This window comes from Chanos chanos, chromosome 10 (genome assembly GCF_902362185.1).
Source record: "Chanos chanos chromosome 10, fChaCha1.1, whole genome shotgun sequence".
In the NCBI taxonomy this organism is placed as follows: Eukaryota; Metazoa; Chordata; class Actinopteri; order Gonorynchiformes; family Chanidae; genus Chanos; species Chanos chanos.
Window position 1 is genome coordinate 6,674,792 of NC_044504.1, and position 26,049 is coordinate 6,700,840.

At 40.7% G+C, this 26,049-nt stretch overlaps 2 protein-coding genes across 2 annotated transcripts; one reads left to right on the forward strand and one right to left on the reverse strand.

Moving 5' to 3' along the window:
• Positions 1 to 2,101: 2,101 nt before the first annotated feature.
• slc5a3b (solute carrier family 5 member 3b) lies at positions 2,102 to 4,246 on the reverse strand. The gene has a single exon (XM_030786362.1). It carries the CDS (start codon positions 4,244 to 4,246, stop codon positions 2,102 to 2,104), a length of 2,145 nt encoding a protein of 714 aa, XP_030642222.1.
• Positions 4,247 to 12,278: 8,032 nt separating this feature from the next.
• Positions 12,279 to 15,858, forward strand: atp5po (ATP synthase peripheral stalk subunit OSCP). Its single transcript, XM_030785991.1, has 7 exons — positions 12,279 to 12,347; positions 12,925 to 12,975; positions 13,408 to 13,518; positions 13,611 to 13,740; positions 14,407 to 14,519; positions 14,662 to 14,748; positions 15,598 to 15,858. The coding sequence occupies exons 1-7, from the start codon at positions 12,324 to 12,326 to the stop codon at positions 15,706 to 15,708; spliced, it is 627 nt and encodes a 208-aa protein (XP_030641851.1). The 5' UTR covers positions 12,279 to 12,323; the 3' UTR covers positions 15,709 to 15,858.
• Positions 15,859 to 26,049: the final 10,191 nt, after the last annotated feature.

A 26,049-nucleotide genomic window follows, 5' to 3' on the forward strand; every position in this document is an offset into this window, starting at 1 on the left:
GGCGACTGCCTCGAAGCATTCCAGCAGCAAGTCCTTTTCAGATTGTCTTCCACAGAAGACCTGGCTGTGCTTGTTCAGTTCTGAGTCAATACTTTTAACTGTTCCTGGTATCAAACATAGATTTGTTTTGTTTTTTTGGTTGTTTCTTTTTTATGTTTAGCGCTTCTGTTTCTGAGCCTATGTTCAAAAGGCGTTTTGGTGGTTTCTCTCCGACACCTGTTCTTTTTTTTTAACTAGCCTATACTTAAACCCCTTCACAGGGCTGACATAGTGCAGTCATAATATTGACATAACAGATTGTATAAACTGCCCTAATAGCTTCGATAGATTTACGTCCACATGTGTAGAACTTGTAGTATCTGACAACGTTTTTAGCAAGGCACTATACATATATTTTGTTAGCATGAGTGCTAACAAATTACTATATCATGCTTTATTGCCATGTTATGTCAGAAAACATGCTGACAGAAGTTGTTATGACAACACTATGGCAACCATGCCTCCCTTACAAAGCAAGGTTCAAGAACATTTTCTTGGAAATAGAGGGCAAGTAGGTGCCAAGTGCTTTTTCAAGCAACAGAGCAAACTACATCGCAATCAGGGGACAAGCAATATGTCAACTGACCTAAAGACTTCTATAGCCTTGTACCACATAAGTAAGGATAATCATATGTTACTGAGATGGTTTAGACCTAGTATACAAGACTGCAAGGATATGACACACTGCACTGTAGCAAATTCTAAAGGCTGTTCACAAACTATCACCATTCTTTGTTAAGTTTTTCTTACTTTCTCCTCCTTTTTTTATTTATTTTTTTTATTTTTCCTTCTTCCTTTTTTTATTTTTTGTTTTTTTTGTTTTTGTTTTTGTTTTACAATTGCTTTAACTTGTTTTACAGAAGCAGAGTTTCAATGCGCAAGACTCTTGACACAAATGTTGAACTGCTCATATTGGCGCTAAATGCACACTGGTTTTTACAATGAAACTAGTATATCTGAATCATTCTGAATGTGATCTTTGTGCTATTATGTAGCAGTGGTGAAAAAATTCACGAGTGTGATGCACTGCATTCTCAGCCATGCAATGCCGATAATATTGGCAAGGATAATACGTCACTTTAACACAGGATGGATTAAGATAGTGACCATCATATCTTGTCACAACTGTTTGGAAGTCTTTGTGATATGAGGTGACTGTGTTCAATAGATTTAGCTGGTGATTAACAGTTTTTCACTTTGAATATAAAATTACAATTCAATGTCTTTATTGAAGTAATTCAGCACACAACTTCAGTTTTTGTCGTTGCTGTTTTTGCATTAGGAGTCTTGCCTACTGAAACCCAGCCATGTAAATTAGTCAAAGCAACCATAAAAACTGTTACTCACCATTGTGTTTGTCTAAACTGACCCAATTCATGGTGCTGAATTGTTATTGAGAATAGCTTCAGTCAGTCGGACAAAACAAATAAGGTAAACTTTAACGAGATCTTTTGTCTCTGTTACCTTTTTGAAATTACTAGCGGCAAATTTACCACTGTGATGAAGTTTCATGAGTGTGGTATAGCATAATGAAGTGCAAAACAGCTACAAAAAGCACCTACAGTAGACAGTCTTCTCACATATGAGTGTAAATGCTAATATGAATGGTCCCAAAAGACAAACACTTAACGTCAAAAAACAATTCTGGTTCCAGTGGTGGAAAATAAGAGTACATACATTAAATAAGGCATATCTCACCAAATCACTTGCTATAAAAATAAAATAATTCTACAATATTTCAGCACATATTTGCCCATATTAAATGAAAAAAAAAAAAGTCTGTTGTTCCAATGATGCTTTTGGTTGTTGAGACGTCAGGTACAACAGCTGATAGAGATTTTTGGATACAGTTGGACATAATAAGGAAATGAGGAGGAAGGCATAAAGTTATCTAACAGAAATATCCAGAATGTTCTTTAAGTCCCTCTGAAGGAAGCTACAAAAACACACACACACACACTGTAAATATTACAGACCCCAGATAGCTTGTAATAACAAATTTTTAGAAAAAATTTACATGTGCTGTTCTTCGCAATGTCCTAATGGTCTTGAGAGCAGCACATTACAAAGAGAAATACACAAACATGAAGATTCCCACTGAGCAGATCACCAGGAGGCTGAAATTGAGCAGACACTTGATTTTAGGGGGTTCGTAAAGCATTTCCGCAATCACCCGTTCATCCTCCTCGATAACTCTAGGTGCAGTTTCCGATGCATCTTGGTCCTTGTAACCACAGATCAAGTCAAGTAGTTGAAAGAGCTTACCCTTCTCTCTATTGACTTTGTTCTTCACCATCTTTTCACCCAGGCCTACATGGCCGTTGCCATTGGCCTCAACCGGAGTGGCAGACTCTGTGCTGGGGGTCATGGAGTCATGGTCACCAGCAGACGGCATAAGGAGCTTGATGTCGGCCCCATCAATGCACTTCTGTTTCTGGTCGTTAAGGGGCAGGTCTTTCAGGAGGGCGCCATTACCGTTGCAGTGAATAGTGCTCTTTTCAGTCAACTTGTAAGTCTCCTCTCGTTCGTTCACAGGCATCCTCTCCACACTGCGAAGGCCCCACACAGTGGTACGCCGGACCTTGTCCTCGGTTGGGGGAGGAGTGCACAGACTCACCACCACAGCCACCAGCCCAGAGATCCAAAACAGCCCAGCAGCAATATACATGTAATGGATATGTGTGATGAAGAATGGCCGTTCGTCTGGCTGGTCACATTTCGGCTCACGGTAGATAAAGCCAAGGATCAGACGCAAGGTTCCTAAGAAGAACCCTGTCATGCCGCCCCAAAATGCTCCAGTCTCATTGCAGCGTTTCCAGAAGACACCGAGCAGGAAGAGGGCAGCGATAGGTGGAGTTAGGTAGCCTGCCATTTCTTGGATGTAGAGGTACATTTGGCCACCCTGCATCTCAATGATGACTGGCACCCAGGCGATGCTAATGGTCACCATGAAGATTACAAACAGGCGGCCGATCACCACAAGCTCGCGGGATGAGGCATGCTTGCGTACCATCTGGTAAATATCGAGGGTGAAGATGGTGCTGGCACTGTTGAAGATGGAGTCCAGGTCACTCATCAGTGCAGCAATCATCACTGCCATCATTAGCCCACGCAGCCCAACGGGCATAACACTCATCACTAGGCGCGGGTAGGCAATGTTGGAGCAACCAGCTTGACTGCCGCAGACCGCCATGCAGTGCTCTGGCCCAATACAAGCAAGTTCATCTGCAAACATGATGCGCGAAATCATACCCGGAATGACAATGATAAACATGGGAAGGATTTTGAGAAGTCCTGCCATGAGGGTCGAACCTTTGGCATGGGCAATGTTCTTGGCAGCCAGGACCCTCTGCACGATGACCTGGTCGGCACACCAGTACCAAATAGAGGCAGGGGTCTGGCCCAGCAAGAAGCCCGGCCAAGGGATGTCTTCATCTAGTGGTCCTCGCAGCAGCTTGAGGGAATCAGGCTTGGGGTGGATGCGGCAGGTATTGGTGTAGGTAAAGGTATAGTTATAGCTTGCAAGAATGCTTGTGACATTGGGAACAGCTTGCATGTACTTCTCACGGACTCCATCCAACCCACCAACCTTGACAAGACTGATTATAGTAAGGCTCATAGCGCCACCAACCATGAGCACAGCTTGAAGCGCATCTGTGTAGATGACGGCAACCAACCCGCCGGTCACCGTCAGCAGCGCCGTCATGGAGATGAGTAGGATGATTGACAAGTAGAGGTTCCAGCCAAGGGATTCCTGGATGAAGAGAGCGCCGGCGTACAAGTCCACTGAGAGTTTAGTGAAGATGTAGAGCAGAAGAGAGAGACCAGCAAAGTAAACCTTGAGCCGATTGCCGCCGTAGCGCTTAGAAAGATACTCAGGCATTGTGTAAACCCCAGAATGGATGTAGACTGGGATGAAGATCCAGCCCAGGAGCTGAAGGAGCAGAAGGGCATTAAACTCCCAGGCTCCCACAGCAAAACCACTTGCTGCACCTGACCCAGCTAGGCCAATGAAGTGCTCGCTGCCAATGTTGCTGACAAACAGGGACGCTCCAATGAAAACCCAGTTCATCGTGCGTCCAGCCAGGAAGTAGCCACTGACTGTGCTGCGGTTGGCCTTCCACATAGCCAAAAGGCCAATACCCAGTACAACAAGAAAGTAAAGAGCCACAACGGCAATGTCTGCGGTCTCCATTGCTGGCCCCATGTTTATTTAAAGTATCAAAATCAAATTGCTCACAAAAAAAAGTGACCTGGGGAGGAAAAGTGTGATTTTATTTAAATAAAAGAACAAGCAATACTAATAAAAAAAAAGTAAAATCTCTTAATCCTTTGGTGTGCTTTCTGTCTGGATGGAAAGTGAAGAATCCACCTTCTTTAAGGGGAATTTCTATTTGGTTTGTGCGTTTTGGTCTAGGTAATCCAGCAGAACTCAGGCACAGGGGTAATTTTGGGAGGGATGTCTCAGGCGTCAGGTCTAGTAATGGCTAGAGTTTATTTTCCTGCAAGACAGCAAAGACAAGAAGATAGAGCGTGCATTAGATCCAGGGCTGTGAGGACAGACAGAAAGGTGATGACACACAAGCTTCACCACTCAACCACAACACTGCACTGACCTTCAGCTCAATAGTAATTTAGAACGCAACCCAAGTTGGTTTTATTGTTTTATTCAACATGTGACGTTACATTTTTTTAGGGCAAAAACATTTTTTTTTTTTTACAATAGAAAGTTCCATGAAACATTTGAAAACAAACAAACTGGAAAACGCAAACTGAATCCCACTGCTACTGATAGTAAGGCACTGCTTTGTTTTCATGTGTTAGCTACATGAAAAAACAAAGTCCTGAACTGCTTCACACCACTTTCTAGACCAATGAGAAGTGTTAGTTCAACTCCTGTAGAACATTCCCTAAAATTACAACCAGTTCTACCACAATATAGCCTAAGCAATTCAACATAAGACTGAATATGATGAGAGACAATACTTGAATAAACTTTGTAATCAAACACAAGAAACATCCTACCCTAAGGACAATATCACCTCCCTTCAAGACAAACAGCATCTCTTCTACGCAAAGGTAATCTGCCTCTATGCCTCAACACTTACATAACCAACACAGCAAATGAATCTACCGCTTCATTTCTCATCTACAACGCTGGCACGAAAACCATATTAACAGAGACTTGGGGCAATAAATCCCTATGATTCACTGGTCCATTCATTACATAATACTTCAACATTTTGGCCTTGGTCCAAAGTCTAGCATGAAAATGATGATGGATCTTAGATGTTCAAGGGTACCACAGAGTCTTACTGTCTGTCAGAGACGATGTCAGATATAATGATAATGAAATGGCTGCGCAAAATTTGTCATTCGATTGAACGTATTGCCCAGTTTATGTGGAAGGAGCACCACAGCCTGATAGCCTGTGGTATAACCAGTGCTCAAAAGCATGTAAAAAAAAAAAAAAAAAATTAAACCAAAGCAAGGTGGAAGTCAATTGTGAAGTGACTTGAGAATTAGGCCAATGTTTATTTCCAATTTAGCTTGTGGAATCTGAATTGAAGTTGGAACAAACACCAGTCTTGAGGATGTACAATTGGAACTGAACTGAAGCTACAAAAACTGAATTAGAAGTGCAAAAAGTTGAATAAAGTCTTCTTCATGATGAGTGAATACACTTGTTTGTCACGAGTTTATCCTCACCAATTGTGGACAGCACCTGTCTTGATTGCGGAATTTCAATTAATTCAATTCTGTTTCCAATTGTATTTCCCCACTAATATTCCAAATTCCAAATCCAATTCTTGACCTGAATTGGAATTCATGAATTCATTCATGAGTTTACCAACTCAGAATCAAATGACTGTACTGAATCTGCAGAAGTAAATTATACCATTTGGCGGTAATGGCAACAAACCAGCAAACCCCCACTGTAGATCACAACATGACACAAAGTGCTCTACTCATGTTATTTATAAACAAGCAGCACATAAATACCTCATCCAGAGAAAATTCTCTCTCGCTGTCCAACAATTCTGACCTTAGATCTCAGAACAGACTGGCCTCTGATCAAATGCTGCCTTGGCCAAACACTTCTGCAGTTGCCCAAAAAGGAGCCTGGGGTCCCACCCTGAACTTTTACACAATCACTCTATTTATCTGTCCTTTCACAGGCGGTTGTCATCACTCCCTTTTTTGGCTCCATTCTCGTGCTGATGATGCATCCACTATTGCACCCCCCCCCCCCCCCCCCAGTTCTCACTCTCTGCCTTGCACAGCTGCATTTGAGTCTCAAGCCCTTTAATCCCTGGTCAGTGCAGATCTGAAGTGCAACGGAAGCAGTCTGTCTTGGCATTATGACTTTGTTTTACATTTCCTCAGTCTAATAGGCGAAATGGAGCTACGCACTGTACTTAAACCAGTACAGTCCTTTTAGACCAGCAACCAGTACTGTAGAGTAAGGTCTGTGAAGGGAACGGACAAGGAACGAAATCTAGGCATCTCCCCTCCTTCTCCTGCTCCCTCTCTCTTTCTGTCCCTCCTACTGGGCTTTCTAAATGAAGAGGTTCTTTGTTTACAACCTCCCTGATCTGCTTTTGTTTTGTATTGTTGCTCTCCATGCCGCATGCAGACATCTCCACTTGACAGCACCTTGTAATCAGAACTATGTGGCTCTCCGCTTTCGCTCGCTCGCTGCGACAAAAGCAGGGACAGCTTCGTCCTTAGCTGCGCTGGCCGTCGCGCGTTTATCTCTCTAGATTTTTCTGTTTCGCTGGATTCTACATTAGGTGCAGAGGGACCAAAGCAGACATAATTCCGGGCACTCACATGATTATCAGTGAATATAGCACGTTCCTGAGTGATGGGGACATGTATGCATACATAGGTATGAGCTAGAGCTGCACAGAGGTTGGTGGGCTCAGACAGTCTGACTGGGTTAATCCCTTTATTGGATTCCCTGTGGAGTGAAGTGAAGAGGCAAAGCAGTGAGCCAGCAACTCCCCTTAGCTGTCACTCATAGCCCACACACGATGACGTGAGATAATCTCACCATACTGCACAACTAAGGCATACGCCGTGTGGATATGCTCAGGTAGCCAACGGCAACAGTGCAACTGCCTAAATTCCCCCCCCCCCCCCCCCCCCCCCCCAACCTCACATAGACAAAGAGATACAAAAGCACACAAGGAAGGGTTCAGGAGGGTATGAAAGACAGTGGCAAGGATCTTGGTGGTTAAAATTGCTACGCAACTGTAATGACAAAAAAATATATATATTAACAACATCGCATACATGAATCAATAACTAACATACTGATTCTAGAGTCATTTACATGCACAAGTTTGGCCTATTTTATGGGCACAAAACAAATATATCCCTGGCAGACAGCCTAAACTTTACACACAGTGGAATTCCCCTTCAAAACAAACAAAAAAATCTCTCAGAATACACGGTTGAGGTCTTTTTGCTTTGCTTACATCTGATGGGGGCATTCAGATCCTAACATTAGTATTGAGATCTTACTGGTCATAACCACAAAGGACGTGTGAATGGGAAGCAAAATACAAGGTCTTGTTGGCTTTATGAGCATCTGAAAGCGGTGGAGCACTTGAAATGTAACGAATATGGTGAAAAGTGATTTAGAGTCCACGATCAACATATCAGACAAATTTGATTTTGGAGGGCTCTCCTGAGCTTAGTTTCAATTCTCAAACGGCATACTATAGCACACTACTTTTCAGTTTCAGCTGCTGTTTTTTTTTTGTCTTGATTTTCTCTCCCTCTCTCTGCAGACAAAATTGTCGCGTTTCATTATTTAGGTATTAAGGTTATATGGATGCATCCACCGATTCTACCCCTCAATGCAATCCTATTAAGTGGCGATAATACCCCTCATGTTGGTCTGTCTACCTCCGATAAGGACATTCAAAAAACAAGAGGAAGGTTCTCGAATTGTCATCTACTACGCTGACTAACTGATCGTAAGGGTGACTTCAGCATCAGCGTAAGACAAGAGCCCAGAAATTTCTAGAACCTAACGCCAAACGATGAGCTTGCATTGCCAGGACTGTCAAACATCTAGAACGTAAAACTTCACTATAATTTAACTTCATGTAAGTACAATGACACCTTCAAACACCTGGCTACAGATGCCTTTTGCGATCTTTTTCATACCTCCTAACCTAACGGTCTCTCATGCATTGTTCAAGCTGTCTCTTGAGATTACAGTTATAACAGCCCCACGCCCCCCAAAAAGAAAAAGAAATCAGATGTCAACATGTTTGAAACTACGCATCATTCAGGTCCTTTTGTTGACTTTCTGGCGGAAAGAGTTCGTTCAGTATTTGCCTTTTGAGAAGCGTTCTCGATTGTGCAGCTTCCTTTTCTACCCATCTCTGAGATCACTGACTATAGTGCATCTCTCGCGCGCCCTCTCCCTTTCAAATTCTTTTCATTCATCACTAACATCATACTCTCGTAAGGTTCAATCACGTACCACGTACGGTTCAATTTTCATTACAATGATCGAATTACACTACCGTTAATGTGAACTTACCATTTCCATTTATTTGACCCTAAATGTCATTCATCGTCGGCTTCCGCTGCGAGTGTCCGTATGAACTGAATGAATGAGTCTGGATCCCATATGCCTCTGCAGTCGCGGTCCTTCTGTATCTCACTGTCCAACCTTTTCTGAATCACCACCTGAATACTGGCAGCAGGTCGCCCCTCCGTGAGATGTAGAATAGATGAACACCCTCTTGAATGTCCACTCTTCCTGCAGATTGCTCTTATAAAGCTAACGTGAATGGCTTCGTCGCTAGTCCACGCCCTGACACATGGTTTTCAAACGTGACGCGCTCTGGCGCCGCCCTCATCATTTCTTCTTAGGTTTTCTGTGTAAAAGATCTGAAACCACCAATAGGCTTTTTGTGCATATAATTATTTAAGTTGTTCACCTAGTGTATTGCGTTACAATAGTTAGACCGCTAACAGCACCAATTATAAATTAATTAACGATGTATTGTTCATGAGGTATTGCAAGCAGGTTATTTAATGATGGAAACTGCCAGAAACTGACCCTTTGTCATGCTTGATTAAATCGAAGGGATAAAACGAAACGGAGTCTTGGTGTAATTCTAATCCGCTTACATCTCAGAGTCAATAAGAGAACGATCTGGAATTTTACTGTGACTGGCCCAGTCTGCTCTTTTTATTGCCAAGTGCCTTACCTATGCATGAGGCTATTGACTTTATTTCTTCATGTTATGACTTTAATTGTTTAGTGTCTCTCTGACCCATTTCCACCTTGCAAATAGAGCATCCACTTTCCTCAGAGTATCCTTGCTGCTCTGTCTCGAAATAATTGCAAAGGGCCTCAGTTAATTAATCCAGTAAAGTACATGACAAGAACTTGTCAAAATATTAAACTTTTGTTTATCTGACATTGGTACATTACACAGACTTATGATCCAACAATAATCAGGGGTGGAGAAAGTAAAAGAAGAACCACTCTTGCTAAGACAAAAAGGTACTCTTAAGCAGAGTACTTAAGACCAAAATAGTCACTCATTTACAGTTTACAAAAACAATTGTCAGTTTAACTCTACATAGAGTACTTTTTTTTTTTTTGCAAGAATACTTCTACCTTTACGTTTTCCACCCCTGACAATAACACATGCTTTATATCATATAAATTTCATTTCAGCATCATGTGCTGTTTACTTTATAATCAGCAACAATGTGTATTTTGTGTTATAGGTTTTGTTATATTTATCAATATTTTTGGACTATTAAACTTTTCATTTTGGGGTGGTTTGATTATGATACTGTATTCTTTCTGAGCTGTTTTCACAGACTCAAGGGGTCTTAGAGCAGAGAGGAATCTTGTTGAGTTGTAGCTTTTCAGCTCCTTTTGTGCCCATTTGAAAGAAGAGAACAGCAAATGTACTTAAGTGCTCAATTTTATTTTGAACTGACAACATACCCCTTGACTTCGCTTAGCAACAGCAAAGTCCAGGAAACAAAGATTGACTGAAGAGATAAACAAACACTACATAGATGTAAGATCTGGAGCAATTTTTTCTTGCTTTTTTGCATCGTGACTTCCAGTACTAAATTAATCAAGTTTTCACAGCCACCAGACTATGTAATCTTTTACATTTTAACCCAGAAATAACTGGTAGCGCACTAATTACTGACAACTTTCAATGATCAAATCTACTTGCTCTGTTCCGTAAATGACACTTTGATGGAAAAGGATTTTATCATGACTATTAATGCTGAAGGCAAAAGTTTTTACGCAAAAACACAGGTGTAAGAGCTTGGACTTCAAATAAAGCACCCAAACTTATTCTGAGGACAATGCATTGATACAAATGCACAGGTAGCAAGGATGGTCAAGAGAACCTGACAGAAAGTGAAATGTCTGGTGCAGAAAAAAAATCTGCTGGGCAGACAATCCTTCCGTCAGTGGTTTGAAAGGGAAAACTACTGACCTAAATTCAAATCAATCAATCAATCCTCTCCCACAACACCTGTGTTAAGAGGATAAACCCATGCCAAGCTGATGAGAAAATGCCTACAGTTACTCCAACAATTTTTTTTGAAACATTGTGGTGATTTTGTGCTCAAATCCCAGCAGTGTATGGGTAATAACAAAAACTAACATTGGGAACTCCTGCACTCCAATTGTATGTCTTCGAGTAATGTACTACAAACATGTTGATAATACAAACGGTTTGATTGCATGAGCTTATTTATTTATTTATTTTTTATTTACCGTTCTGTATTTACAGTGTAGAATGTTTAGTTCAGTGTACACTGCTATAGACTGCTTTTTGACTATATCTGATTACAGTCTAGTATTCCAGGCTGAATAAGATAAGCTGAATTTTTATTGCAATTTATTCATTTCTGTCGATGATAATTTCTGTAATTTTGTCATGGTAATGCACTTGCAAGTTGGGAAGTGGACAATTAAGCATTAATTCATTTCTGCCAATTTTATAAGGGAATCAGTTCAAGTTATTGATACAGAAAATGTGTCTCTAATTTTCCTGCTAAAAACCATATTTTTCTTCAGTTCTGCTTTCTTTTCATTTTGGTCATACTTTATGAATTGGTGTGTGTCATAATCCACAAACTATCCCTGCAACTCTCTTACACTATCTGAATTCTTTGGGCATTTCTATAATGATTCTGTATCACAAACAGTTTCCTTTGGTTTCAGATCCAATGTCTTATTGTGAAATATATGTTCTATCTGTGTGCACACATCTATGACCTCTTCATTTCAGATTTACCAAGTAATGTTCAGAGGTTTTTTACCAATTATCGATGTAGTATTTAGAAGAGTACATTAAAATTACCAGGAAATCATGATACTGTGAGTGGCATTCCAAAAATATCCTCCAGTGACGGTTCCAGAATTGTTATCTTCATTCCAGCAGTGCTGTAAAATTAGATTTGTAATCCTCCCAACACTGTACCCTCAAATAGATGCCCATCAATTTCAAGAGGCTTTTCTGCAGCAACGAGAATGTTATCAGCATGTATCGGTCACTCATTTAACTCAATCATTATACAGCTGAAATGCTCCTGAGGCTCAGATTTCAATGTCCCCGTCACCTACCTGACAAGTATTAATGCGGAGTAGTCAGTGTTCTTTGAATTACTGAAAGGCTCTACTGTCAGAGAAAAGTACATTGGGCTATTTAGCTGTGATGATTATATGAATTCATTCCTGTGGCTGAGCCTGAGAAACAGAAAAACTTGATAAAAACCATTTAAATGTCAGAAATATATACATTTTTGTATATAGAATGTACTAGAATCTATACAGAAGATACTGGAAGTCGTGCAAATTGACCGTCCAAAAAAATGTGCTCATTTACCATTAAGTACCGCCCCCATCCCTGTGACATGAGTGATGTTACACTTTACTACTTTGTGTATGACCACAAAGGATTGAGTAATTATTTTGCAGTTGTGTTCACGTCCGTTGCCATATTGTAAAAACAGTTTAAACGGGAGTAGGTGGATAGTAGTTACAGTAGTAATCATAAATATGGCTTCTTAGTGCTTTGAATCTTGGAAATTTCCATCCATGTAATCTAAAGGGTTAATTTTATTGTTTTGCATGAAGAGGCGTAGGTACTTTTCCACAAGCGTTATCAACTACATTCCCCACAATTCACGCGCTTCCTCCCTTACGTATTTCTCTTACGACTGTTACGCTTGCGCAGTCGGTTTGACCTACACAGTCGCAGGAGAAAATGGCAGCATTTGGACTGGGGCAGGTATGACATTCTTAATATCAATGTTGTGTACTTCGTGTAATTGCACTCTTTATTTCCACACATAGTTTGTGTATTTTGTATCCCAGGTACACTTATTACTGTTAGTTATGCAGAGGACAAGATGTGTCCAACTTCATTTTAAAAGAGACGAGGACGTGCAGGCATGTAGCTAGCGCCTAGCAATAGGACCAGAGTTAGCCTGCTAGCTCTTACCGGAGAAGTTTACATGTCTTGTTAAATTTGCTGCAATATCGCGTCCATACAACAACTAGTTTACGTCATCTAAGCATCTTACTGTCAATTTGTCGCGTAAATAACAGTTATTTGGAGGTACAGTTGCAGGTAGATTGTGCAAAATAACTGACACATTGTTTTAAATGTGCTAACTGGCTGTTAGCTGCGCACATTAGCAAGTTGAAGGTTACGGCAATATTGTGAATAGATATCGTAGCCGGAGCATTATTTTCGTGTTTATTGCTATGAAACTTTCACTAAGATTAAATTTAAAGCAAGACAAGAACTGAAGGTGAGTAAGTGAGCCGTATGGTAACGCTGTTTACTTTGAATTTGACCGCAGGTGCGTCAGTTCAGCACGTCGGTGATCCGACCAGCGGCAAAACTGATCAAGGTAAGACTTCAACAGGAGAGCTGAATCAAGTCAAATTTCGTATCCTTGTACGCTGGCAAACCTACAGCTGTTTTTGTCGCAAATCTTGTAGACCCTGTTTGCAAGAGCATTGTATCCTTTCAAAAATGCGTGGAAGTCGGTTAGCTGTCCATAACGTGAAACATTTGAACAAATTAAAACAGATTCCTATCAACTTGTGATAACTACCACCTCATAGAGTGCCATGTTGATTGACTGAGATGCCTGCAACAGAGCTGTAATTCTAAAGCCAGCATGTTCAGATGTGTGCAGATAACCTTTTCTTTTTTCACATTGATTACATAACCACACAATCCTTTTGCGTGGAGTTACTGAAAGGAGCTGAAAATGTCTAGCAGGAGTTAACAGATGCAGTCAGCAGACTTTCAATCTTCCTGTGCTGTCTGTATCCAGCCTCCCATCCAGGTCTATGGAGTTGAGGGCCGCTATGCTACTGCCCTATTCTCTGCTGCCAGTAAGCAGAAGAGTCTGGACCAGGTGGAGCAGGAGCTGGGCAAAGTGGCTGTAAGTCATGGTCTCTCTCTCTCTCCCTTCTCATTCTCACTGTGAAAACACTGATTAATGGATTTTATATTTTCCTCCTGTACCTTTCTCAGAGCTTGATCAAAGACCCCAAGCTGTCTAGCATCGTGATGAACCCTAACGTTAAACGCAGCATCAAACAGAAGACGTTTGGCGACGCCCTCACCAAGGCCAAGCTCTCTCCCATCACCGTAAACCTCATCAGTGAGTCTCCTGTGTCTGCCTAAACACCTGTCGCCGCAGCTCTGCGCTCTGGAGTTCACAGTGAAAATCACTGAGCTACTGTAGTCATATTCACATGTAGCTCTTAGTTACAATCCAGTCAGGAGCTCCTGTTGATGGTTTAGGTGTATCTGGGCCCATTTGCGTTACTTATAGATTGATGGCTCCGTAGCAGGGCTGTCATTTCTTTCAGAGATTTCTATACTGTAATCACAGTCAGAATTAAGTATTCATTCAAATATGCTTGAGTCTGTATTACAAAATATTCTTGGCAGATTTAACAGGAAATCTTCCAACTCAGATACAACTGGGACGCACATGAGAGACAGATGAAGCATCTCTGTGTTGTAACTATGAAATTTATTGGCATAAACATCGAAACAAAAATAGTCATTACTATTACACAGTGCATCGCGTGTAGGAGGCGTAGGTAAACATATTAATTGAATATGAATCATTTTTGAATAAAAATCTGTGGTGATAGATGTTTGTGAACTAGTAACAGAAACATCATCTTATGATTATTATTGAAACACACACACAAAAAAAGCATATTTAGGGAGACTCAAATGCACAGATAGACAGAGATGAGGATTTTAAGGCCGATATTGTATAGTTTTCAAATGTTACACCATCTTTGTCTTTCAGATGTGCTGGCCGAAAACGGCCGCCTGTCACTGACCTCTGATGTCATCACCGCCTACAGCAAGATGATGAGTGCTCATCGGGGAGAAGTCACCTGTTCAGTCACCACCGCTCAGGTAAAACACACACACACACACACTCTCTCTCCTTCCCTCTCAGTTCTCACGCATGCCCTTCATTTCAGTCATCAGTCAGTATGTTTTTAGACATCTCACCGAGTAACCACCTTTCTTGTTTGTTGGTTTCTGCTCTGTGCAGCCCCTTGATGAGGCTAATTTGGCAGACCTGAAGGTAGCTCTGAATGGTTTCCTTGCCAAGGGAGAGTCGATCAAGCTGGAGACTAAGGTAGGAGTATGTGAGGTAGAGGACGCATTATCTGTGTGTTTTTTTTTTTTTTTTAGTGTGCTGTCACCTCTTGGGGATATTTTTGGACCTGAAGATGATCAGAATTTAATTTTTTATCTTTATTACAGCTAAGAGATAATTGTTACATATTTACATATTTTTATACGTGTTACACTGGATCGGTTATTGAAATGACAACTATACACGTGCTCCTAATTTGGTGTTTACAAATGATAAAGCCGTAGCATCGTGTTTTGAAGTTTTCATTGTACGCACTTTCATCTGGCCAAGTGTAACAGAGCAACAGTCAGATACAAACTGTACAACTTTTTTGTAACATTTTGCTTCAGTTAAAAATAAGACAAATCTCTCCTGCTGTGTCTCTCCAAGAAAAAACATTCTCTTGTTTTGTTAAGATGAGGTTGTTTATTGATACGACCCTATCGCAAGCCACAAGTCTTGCAAAGCCTTTATACTTTAATCTTTTATAACTGACTTTACTGTGAAATTCCATAAAAATATCCAATAAGGATAGGATTTGGACTTTAATGTCAAATCCCTCTCCAGAAAGCACGTGCACTGAAACACTCATTTAGCTCGGACACACTTAACATGGAAAACTACTCTGACCATAACTCCACATATTTGATGGAAAAAGACCAGGTGTCGACCAGTGTCAGGAAAATTACTCCTGCTCGTCGAGAAAAGATTAGTCCATATATCGAGTGGAAATTTTCTGTCCTTTTTAACTGGCGTGTAATCCTTTCACTCCTGCTGAGTATTAAATAAAACACAGTCTCAGTTTTCCCTCCTATATTTTCTCTCTCCCCACTCCCAACTTCCCCTCAGACCGATCCTTCCATCCTGGGTGGTATGATTGTCAGTATCGGGGATAAATATGTTGACATGTCTACCAAGTCGAAGATCCAGAAGCTTACCAAGCTGATCAGGGAGACCTAAGTCCTGTGGACCGACCACGTCTGACTGGTGGAGCTTGGAGTAGATGGAAAGGGGTGGCCAGAGACAACCACTGCCCCCACCTCCCCCCACATTCAAGTAATTAAAGAATCCTGTACTTTTGTGTTCATAATAAATATTCTGTTCCATTTATCCTCTGGTCTGGTCTCTTCTATGCCCGGTTTGATTTGCAGAGTAATTGTACGAGGGGGAAGAAGATATTTTTGCAGTAGGGCCCCGAGGGTGAAAGTAATAATTTTGTTTTTGTTATGTTTTTTTTTTACCTCTTATTTCTGAAAGATGTGCCCTGGTTAGGTCATGATGAGTTGGGGAAATGGCCCACAGTGCAGTTCAATCAAACTGGGAGGATGTCTGAGTCTGGGCTCTGGTGCTGTTGGTTTGATTCACGTTATGGTCAGTTAAGGATCAGAGAATGTGCAGCATTTGATCGACGTTTTCCTGCAGGGCCACAGTGTCACCACAGCTGGACGTATTTTTATTTGCATGTTTTAGCAAGAAAAAAAGGTATTCACACAGTGACACAGGACACGCGTGTTGTGCTGTGTCTCTACACTCCAGCATGTCTGTTTAATTGGCTGATATGAAGGAGGGAAAAGTCTTTCAGCATTGACCAGCAACACTCTAAAATCTGCAATGGGCTTTATAATATGGAGATTTGTTTTACAGTTATTGATTTATTAACACAGCTAAAACAGTTCTGAAACAAATTCCAACCATCACAAACTCTTCAAAGGGACCAGACGGCAAAGTTTAAGAGTGTTTGTCGATATTTGATTGGTGGGTAAGGAAGGGCCACCTGATTCAAATTCAGTTGCTTGTGTCATTGGCAAGCATGTTAAAGTAACTGGTGATAATTTATAGGAAATGCACCATGTAATTAAGCATAAAACATGGATTGACTGAAGGATGTATGATGCCAGTATCTCACAGACATGGGCCTATGCTGTTCTCTCTAGGTGTCACTTGCTGTTTAATGACTTGCCCACTAGAGCATGCTAATTTACTCAATGTCTGTTAAAAATTCTTTTTTTTAATTTTTTTTTCTTTTTATTTGTTTGTATATATGTTTTCTGAATTTATTGCTTATGTCTCAAAACTGTAAGCACGAGGCAGTCCATCACGATATTCAATCGCGTCAAATTCTCTGTTCAACTGAAATGTACAGACAAGTCCGCAAATGAGCTGAAAAATGATGGATGTTATTATCAGAGTGTACAGGCCTGTTCAAGTGGACAGCTCATAAAACTGTCAGTGTGAACAAGCAAGACTTATCTTACCTTCTTCACATGAACAGTTTTCGTTCGGTTCTGTGACTGAGCCCGTCACTCCGCGTTAAGCTTCTGGCACCTGTACCAACTCTGTACCATCCAGACGTGGGGTAGAGATCCAAATCGAATCGTCACAAATACCGTTACAGCAAGATTCGTCTCCTGCCGCTTATCGCAACTCCTGACACCGAACAGAAGTTACCCTTGTACAAAAATGCATGTCAAAACAGTTTCCATGGCCTTCCAAACACCCCTTTATCCATATTCTTTTTCAGCTGTTGAAACAGACCCTCAAGTTTGAGCCTTTGAGGGTAACTGAAGATAGTCCTAGAGAATATAATCAAACAGTTATGCTTGGGGTGAGTCTTGTGATCCTCTTAATCTACATTTTTGTCTCTCTCCCATTGATCTCCGGCATCAGTGACTATGCGTACCATGGAACAAAGGCCTGGTAGTGTAATTCCTCAAAGATGACAGTTGAAGCTGACCCTTGTGATACACTGACCTCAGGCACTTCTACAAGGACACTGCCAGAAATTCCAGTGTGCTGTATCTTACCCCTCAACTTTTCATCTGCTTTCCCCACAATCAACCCTATTGTTTTAGTCATAGGCTTCATAGGCCAAACCTCTATGGATCTTGGGCATCCTCATGCAAAGATGGATAGATGGCTGCTCAACCCAAGGGATCACCGATATTGGCTCTCCTTTTCCCCATCTGCTCTTTATTCTTTACACAAATATCTGTCTTAGCCAACACCACAACTTACATCTTAGAAAATTCGTTGATGACGTGGGCTTGATCGGCTTTCTGACGTGAGATGAAACTCACCATGGTCTTGTGTTGGATGAGTTTGTGAGGTGATGTGGAACCACAATCATTCTCTGTCACCCACTATTCCACTGATAACCATTCTTTCCTCTGAACACTAAACTGTGCGTTCAGTCCCAAAAATATTCTGTTGTACCACAATAAAATAAACACGCTGAAGCCCAGGAGGGGTGCTGTATGTATATAAATTACAATTTGTCACAACGAATAAAAATTCTCTTTCAAAAAAAAAAAAGAAAAGAAGAGAAACAAAGAAGACAATACTTGGTTGAACTTGAAAGCAAATGAACTCTTGCTTAAAAAACAAAACAGATGTTTACTGATGCAACAACCAGATTGACTCCACTCTTCAAGTAATTCTGTGTTCTCAGTGTTTTATGCAGAGCAGCTGAGGTCTCAGTTGCTCTCTGCATTGAATGCACCCAGGTTTTGGTACCTCACTACTGGAAATGGTGGAATTTCTTTCTGCAAAATTGTATTTAGAAAGACATAGTTGATCCTCAGAGAAAGAATATGACGAGTAATACTACATGTACTATTGCTACTGTTCCTACGACAAGTACTATTACTACTATTGCTACTATTACCACTACTGCTACTTCTACTACTATTACCACTATTACTACTACTACTATTACTACAACAACAAAAACTACTACTATTACTACAACAACAAGAACTACTGCTACTACTACAACAACAAGAACTACTGCTACTACTGCTACTACTACAGTGATGAGAGCTACTACTACTACTACTATTACTACAACCACTATTACTAGAGCATCAACGAGTAGTACTACTACTACTGTTACTACAACAACGAGAACTACTGCTACTACTGTTACTGCAACTATGAGAACTAATACAACTACTATTACTACTACTACTAATAAAAACAGTAGCAGTAATAATCATTCCAGTGTGCTCTGTCTGAGCAAAGTGTTGACAATGCTGAGAAAGTGCTGATTCAGCTCTGTAAATCAGGGTTATGTGGGGACGGTCAGTGAACACACTCATGATATTTATTAATTTTTGCGAGGGGCATCATCATGCTTCCCAAAAAGACCTTTTTCTTTGTTCTCTCTGCTTTTGCACCGCCGTTTTTAAAAACGACTACCAAATGTAATGATAAGACAGATACTTCACACAAGGCCTTGAAGGTCTCTGAAGCGCTTTCCAAACTTTGAGCAAGTCTGAGGTTTTTTTTTTTTGTTGTTATCTTAAAATGTGAAACTGATAATTTTGAGTATTCCTCATGCTTTGATGTCTTAATGGTTTCTGGATTACAGATCATTTTATACTACTACACATTAAAGGAGTATGATGCCATATCAAAAGTAGAAGAAGCTGATTTCCAGCCATCCAACACACTCAGCAGGAAGCTCCGACTCAGTGTCCTGATAACTTTGAAGTATGAGCAAAGAAAGATATGGAGGCAACTTTATCACAAACTCTCTAAGATAACAAACTGATGACATCGTGTATCAAAGGACACTTGGACCAGAAATTCTGGATTGTTATCACCTGTGACAAGGAAGCAGAGAGTGAATTTCCTCTAGAAAAAAAAATATATATATATCAACCTGATCACCCAAGCTGAGAAAAGATCTATATCAAACAAAGAAAGGAAAAGAACAGGGGAAAGTGTAAAATTATAACCATAATTAGCCAGGGAATCCAATGTGTGGCTTTTTGTTTTTCTGTAATTCCAGATGCAATGTTCTACAAAAATGTGTGTATATCACGCCATTGATCCAGATCTTGGGCCATGGCTACACTCAGTGCTGTGCATTTGATTATAGCTGGGTTCAGCACCATGCAAACAACTTTGAGCTTTCTGTATGATCATCGTCTTTACAGCAAACGAAGAAAAGAGAGAATGGTTTCATTTAGTTTCGTTTTTCAAGAAAATTTCAGATTAGTTTGTGGTCCATGCCATAATTTGAACTAGATTGAGCAAAGGATTCATTTGGTCTCAAATTAATCCCAATCTATGAATTTTCCTCATACTGTTGTGGCATTAATTACACACACTGCATGGAGACTCTTGACAAGCCCTGGGCATCGTGCCATCGACAATGCTTTGCAATGTGTCAGCAAAAAAACCCACTAAAACCCACTTGAGACCACATTCGTCATAGCTCATTTTTTGTTGAAGAAAAATTTTAGTGTTACTGACTTTATTTTAATTAGATCAGCTACGTGAGTGACTATTTTGGGATGAGGAGCCAACCCTGGTGGTGCCTGAGAGACAAGTACCACTCATCAATGTCCTTGAATGTAACACGATAGACTAGATGCTGAGAAACTGCTCTTTGAAACTGCTCATTAGTCTGCAGGGAGTTCTCCATCACCATGCCATCCTAGGTCCCTGCAGCACTGCACACACAATCACATTTATGAATGCACTAGATGATACAGTTGTACAGGATGGACCAGAGCAGCCCAGGTTGGTTTCCACCAGGCTGTTCCGGTCCGGGACTGGTTCACCAACCACAATTTCAGTTTTATTCTTGCCCCCTTACTCCCCATTTCTCAGTCGATTGAGGAATTCTTTTCAGCTTGACATTGGAAAGTGCATGACTGTCAACCACATGCCTCTTCCATTGCTTGCAGAAGAGGCAGGCGGGGATGTGGCGACATTTAGGTGGGAACAATCCAGGGTTGGATACGGCACGCAAGGCGATGTTTTCCCCGTTGCCTAGCCAGGGCTGACATTGCTTGTGATGTGGACAGACCAACGGTAGGCAGGACCAATAAACCCGCCATCCCATCCCTTACAATCCCATTTTTGGTTTACCATTGCACTGTAATTTTGCTGTAATCATTTTAGTTTCTGTGAGTTCACAGTAACGCATTGTACTCTGTTGATTAACTGTAATTCTACTTTTTCCTTTTTTTTTTTTTTTCCCTGAAGCATTTCCTGTTTGAGTGTGAAATGTGAGTAAATGTGCTATACTGGAACAATCTTTCACAGAAGCCTGTATGAGAAAATTAAAGGTTCATAAAGTACTAAAGACAGCAGTGTTTTGTATAAAGTACATCAGTGTGTTGCTGCTTTTGAAAGAGTAATCCAAATGGTGCATGTATCATTTTTGTTGCGAAAATGCCATTTTGAAAAAGGATTGTTAGGGTTTTGACAGCAGCTTGAGTTTGATTTTGGCGTAGAAGTGAGATGTTGTGTCATAGTTGGTTTGTAGAGTTTTGACACAATGGGTCAAATTCCACAACAAGTGTGCAAGCAATCGCAAAAAACTGTAACACACTGATCAGAATTGCAGGGTCAATAAACAGTTTTTTGACTTCTGTAGAGAACTTTGAGCTGGATGCCAGGGCTGACCCACATGAGAACATCTTCACTGATGAGGCAGGGTTCAATCTAAAAAGGTGCACAAAAGGGGGCTCAACATCATTGGTCACGGTGCCATGATACAAAAGGGGAGAGGGGAGGCAACATCACCCTATGTGCAGCCATCAGCAATCATGGTGTCCTCCACCCCCATGTCAAAGTGGGTCCATACAACAAAGCACAACTCCTTCAATTTTTACATCAGCTGCACAATACCATTCAACAGGAAGGGGTGCCAGGCCAACCAGCTCAAGCCCAACATGTCATTTGGGATAATGTGAGTTTCCATCAGGTTGCTCTGGTTTGCGCCTGGTTCAATGCCCACCCCAGGTTCACCGTTCTTTTTTGCTCGCATATTCACCATTTCTGGATCCGATTGGGGAATTTTTCTCAGCATGGCGGTGGAGGGTGTATGACCGCAACCCATACGCACAGCAAAACCTCCTGGAAGCAATGGTGGATGTCTGTGGTGATGTGTCTATGGAGTCTATCCAGGGTTTTCTAAGGCGCTTTTTCCCATGGTGCCTGGCAAGAACAAACGTATTTGTGACTCTGATGAGATATTACGGCACGGCCCAGATCTGAGACGAGAAGATGAGAACGCTGATACTGATGTTGATACTGATGCTGCATTTGGAAATAAAGCTTTTAGAATTTGGGTATTTTACTGTGCATGGACTCTTCCTTACATGTTTTGTCAGTGTGACATTTCAAAGGTCAGGTTTTTGACCCAAACAACATATACAGTAGTATTCCCTCAGCCACTAATGTAAGAGGTAGTTATTAGGGTACTATATTGAATTTCTCTCACCAGGGTGTTCCTGAAAGGGTTATCTGGATAGGCAGAACTGTTATTTTACAAAGTTGCAAATTATTTCTCTGAAAAGCTATTCTAAACATTTTGGGAGCAGTGTTTTGAATTAGTCCCTCCAGTGTGTAGTAAACAGTCATCTAGTCTGTCTTTTTGAGAGCTCGTGTGTGTTGTCTGAGGGCAAAGTTTGCATTGGGGCCAGGAGTTAGATGATTGTACTGTTGGGTGTGCGTTTTTAAAATTGTGTGTGAAGATTTGAGAAAATGGTGAACTGTTCCAGGAATTGTGCCCAAGCAACTGAGAAAAACTTAAGATGCTGTTACTGAGCTTGAAGAGAGAGGCTGAAGTAAAATGGCAGTGGCCATTCAGGATAGAGATGAACTGAGATGCTCCCTTTGGGTGACATTATTCGTAGTTACAACATTAACTTCCATTGTTATGCTGATGATACTCAGATTTTCTTACCTATCCAGCATAATGACCGCTCTGAATTGGCTAACCTTGAGGCATGTCTTTGTGCTATTAAGGGTTGGATGTCTTCAAATTTCCTGATGCTTAACGCAGGCAAGACTGAAATGCTGGTCATTGGTCCCCCTACGCATAAGCATCTTTTTAGTGATATAACTCTAAATTTTGACAACTGCATCATCTCTCAAAACTCTTCAGCTAAGAACCTTGGTGTGATTTTTGACTCTAGTCTCTCGCTAGTCACTCATATCAAGAACACAACCAAAACTGCCTTTTATCACCTCCGTAACATTGCTAAAATTAGCCCCTTTCTAAGTATGGCTGATGCAGAAACCATTGTTCACGCATTCGTCACGTCTCGCCTCGATTTCTGCAATGTTCTTTACTCTGGCCTGCCTGCCTCTAGTACCAATAGTCTTCAGCTGGTCCAGAATGCTGCTGCTTGAATTCTGACCCGAACGAAGAAGTTTGATCACATTAGCCCTGTCCTGGCTTCCCTTCATTGGCTCCCAGTTCATGCAAGGGCAGATTTTAAGGTCCTCTTATTAACATATAAAATTTTACATGGGCTTGCGCCTTCCTACCTGTCTGGCTTAATTACACCCTATAACCCACCACGCACCCTGCGCTCTCAAGATTCTGGATTATTAGTCATTCCAAGAGTTAAAAAGAAGTCCGTTGGCAACCGAGCCTTTTCCTACCGCTCTCCCTTCCTTTGGAATGGTTTACCTAAAGAAGTTAGAGAAGCAAACTCTCTCAATACCTTTAAAACAAAACTAAAGACTTATCTATTTTCTCGAACTTATGCATGATATAATTTTGATTTGACTTTGTTTTAGACATGTAAAGCCCTTTGAGACTATAAATAGTGATATTGGGCTCTAAATAAATATTATTATTATTATTATTATTATTATTATTAACTGAGTGCTTTTCACCATAGTGGATCAAAGGACAAGTCGTCAAACTGAACTTGTGATTATGAGTGTCCCTTGACCTTCCATTTGCAGCTCCAACGATCCAAAACTAAAAACACATGTATCACTGAAGAACCGATTGTATTGAAAATGCATCATTCAGAATGTATCATCTCAAGAGTCGAGTGGTTTCTGAATAAATGTGGTTTCTCAAATAAGAGAAAGCCTACACAGTCAGGGTTACTGTAGATCACTGCAAAGGTTCATTCTGTTCAGTAACTGAAATGAAACAGAAGCGAACAGGAATTTGCTGAAACTGACATATGAAACACAAAGCTGTATCTTTCAATGCCAGACGAGATATGCACGAGATAGAAGCACTCATTAGAAACCAAACAGAGTTTAGGTCTGAATTAGCCAACACACTTTATAACACTGTCAACATTTCATTTGGTGAACTAATATTTATCCACCACAGACAGCAATCCAGATCTTCTGTGCTAAGCTTTTTTTTTTTTGGTGAGAAAACTGCAAAATAAGATAGGGGAGAGTGTTAAGAAAACATGACCTTTTTTTTTTTTTGGAAGAGCCAGTCATTTCATTCACTCTGTGGTGGAGCACATCAAGAAAGTGGACAATGCCCAAAATGTGCTTTTCCCCCCTTTGAGGTCCAGTGTAATGGTGATTTTAAGAAAACAGGAGAATTTTCAGGTCAGTTACAGTTTGGTTGGTGCTCTTTTGTAAGCTATGATGTAAGAGATGCAAGTTAGCTATAGCTGCTGTCTGAGGCAATTTTGTCAAAATTTCCATGAAACCCTTACCTCCACTGACCTACACCCCACACTTGACCCCTGACCACAGGCTTCATAGCTCAAATCTCCTGATGTATTACTTATCCTTTAAATGTATGGTGTATACTTCACGGTACTCCCTCATAGACACTATAAGTACTATAAAATCTATGCCAGTGCTTATACTGTCCTGGGTGGACTTACTTTTAAGATGTAGATTTCCTACCTTCTATGATGGGCACTACTTAACACTTATTTCTGTAATACTTTATGTAAGAAGGTACAGGATAGCTTTAGATTATGGGGCTGTAGACCCACTTGCATCTGTTTGTAGTTCACTCTCACTTATTAACCTTTCTTTGCACTTGTATGGGGTTTAATATTGAATGCTAATAATTCAATGCTGCCACTTATGCCACAGACAGTTCCTGAATGGCTCCATGCTTGGCTTGTATTTCGTCTCTCTTGGAAGACGCTTAAGACAAAAGTATCAGCCAAATGGATAGATGTGACTGAGGAAAAACTTTTTTGCATATTATACATCTATGAAAGTATCTTATATAAATAGGTGTTGCTTTCCAACCGGCAGGAAAATCAGTTTGACTGAATAAAACAATGAAAAAAGTGGGAAAAAAAGCTTCATCCTTCCCCATTCTCTCCTTCCGGGAATACCCCAAACCGTTTGGTAATATTTAAGTCATTTTCTTTACTCTGTGCTCTGTTTGTTACTGTAAAGGTATTGCAATATCTGAGATACTACATGGAGACCAAGCACATACTATCCATTATTAATCTGGACACATACTAGTCCGGTATTACTTAGGCAAATGAATGGCAATCTTCACACTAGGTTTTCTAAAGAGGTTCTACATTAAAATGTAGACATGATGACCATTAACACTGAAATGATTTCAGAGTTAGAACTGGCTGCATTAGATTGGGTTTCTGGTCAGTTTTGTCTTTGGGCTGTAGCCTGGTACTAGCTATGTTTTGGGTCAGTGCCATGGTTCAGGAGTAAATTTCCATCTCAGGTCCCATTTTCATGTCAAAGCCAACAGTCTTTCCGCATGGAAATTTCTTTTGTTTTGATCTACTTCTTCTATCCCAAAATCTGCCGCATGCCCTGCTGTTGAGAAACATTTTTTTGGCATACTTGAAACGGGAGTCCATGTGAACCTTTGTGAAGAATGTCTTGTCCCCCTGCCACCGTAACACACGGGCCACAGTGCTTGGATTACTGTTGTCTGATGGAGACTTTGGCAGGTCATAGCAAAAATACCACCTCTTGTTCTTTCAAAAATTTTTCCACTGGCCTCTTGGTAGTCTGTCTAATCAGTCTCCTTCTTACTCAGGACGTCGGCTTTGGAGCCAAGGACTTGGAGGTGACACACATCTCCTGTTCCATAATTATAATCCTCACGGGGGTCTGAAAACATTTGGCCGTTTGGTGCCCATTAGCTGAACTGTCATTTTGCCTTGAACGTTTGACTGTGACTGAATTGTTGTGCTTCAACCTAGCAGAGAAAAAAAACTACGAAAGCACAGCGAGGTACTGAAATTATGCCTCTGATTGGGAACACACAAAGAAATGACACAGACGAGCATCAATTTAAACTGTGGATTTATTACACTTTCTGATTTATTAAAATCAAAAATATGGCGCGTTTCAATCTGAGCTCCACTGAACTGTAAGAGATGTGTCTAATTTGAATGGGAGCCCCAGGACACTTTTTTTTTTTTTAAAAATATTTCAGATAACTGGATGATCAGTACATCTGATGACAATCTAAGGGTAACGACGACAACAACAACAACAACAACAACAAAAAAAAATGTACACTAACTAAAAAAAAAATACAATTCGAGAAACTCTGCAAAAGAAGGC

Bases quoted from the DNA above. Each gene is read 5' to 3' on its own strand.
- slc5a3b (XM_030786362.1), bottom strand. From the start codon at position 4,246: ATGGGGCCAGCAATGGAGACCGCAGACATTGCCGTTGTGGCTCTTTAC.
- atp5po (XM_030785991.1), top strand. From the start codon at position 12,324: ATGGCAGCATTTGGACTGGGGCAG. The intron at 13,519-13,610 runs GTAAGTCATGGT...TACCTTTCTCAG, and splicing joins AGGAGCTGGGCAAAGTGGCT to AGCTTGATCAAAGACCCCAA. The intron at 14,749-15,597 runs GTAGGAGTATGT...ACTTCCCCTCAG, and splicing joins CGATCAAGCTGGAGACTAAG to ACCGATCCTTCCATCCTGGG.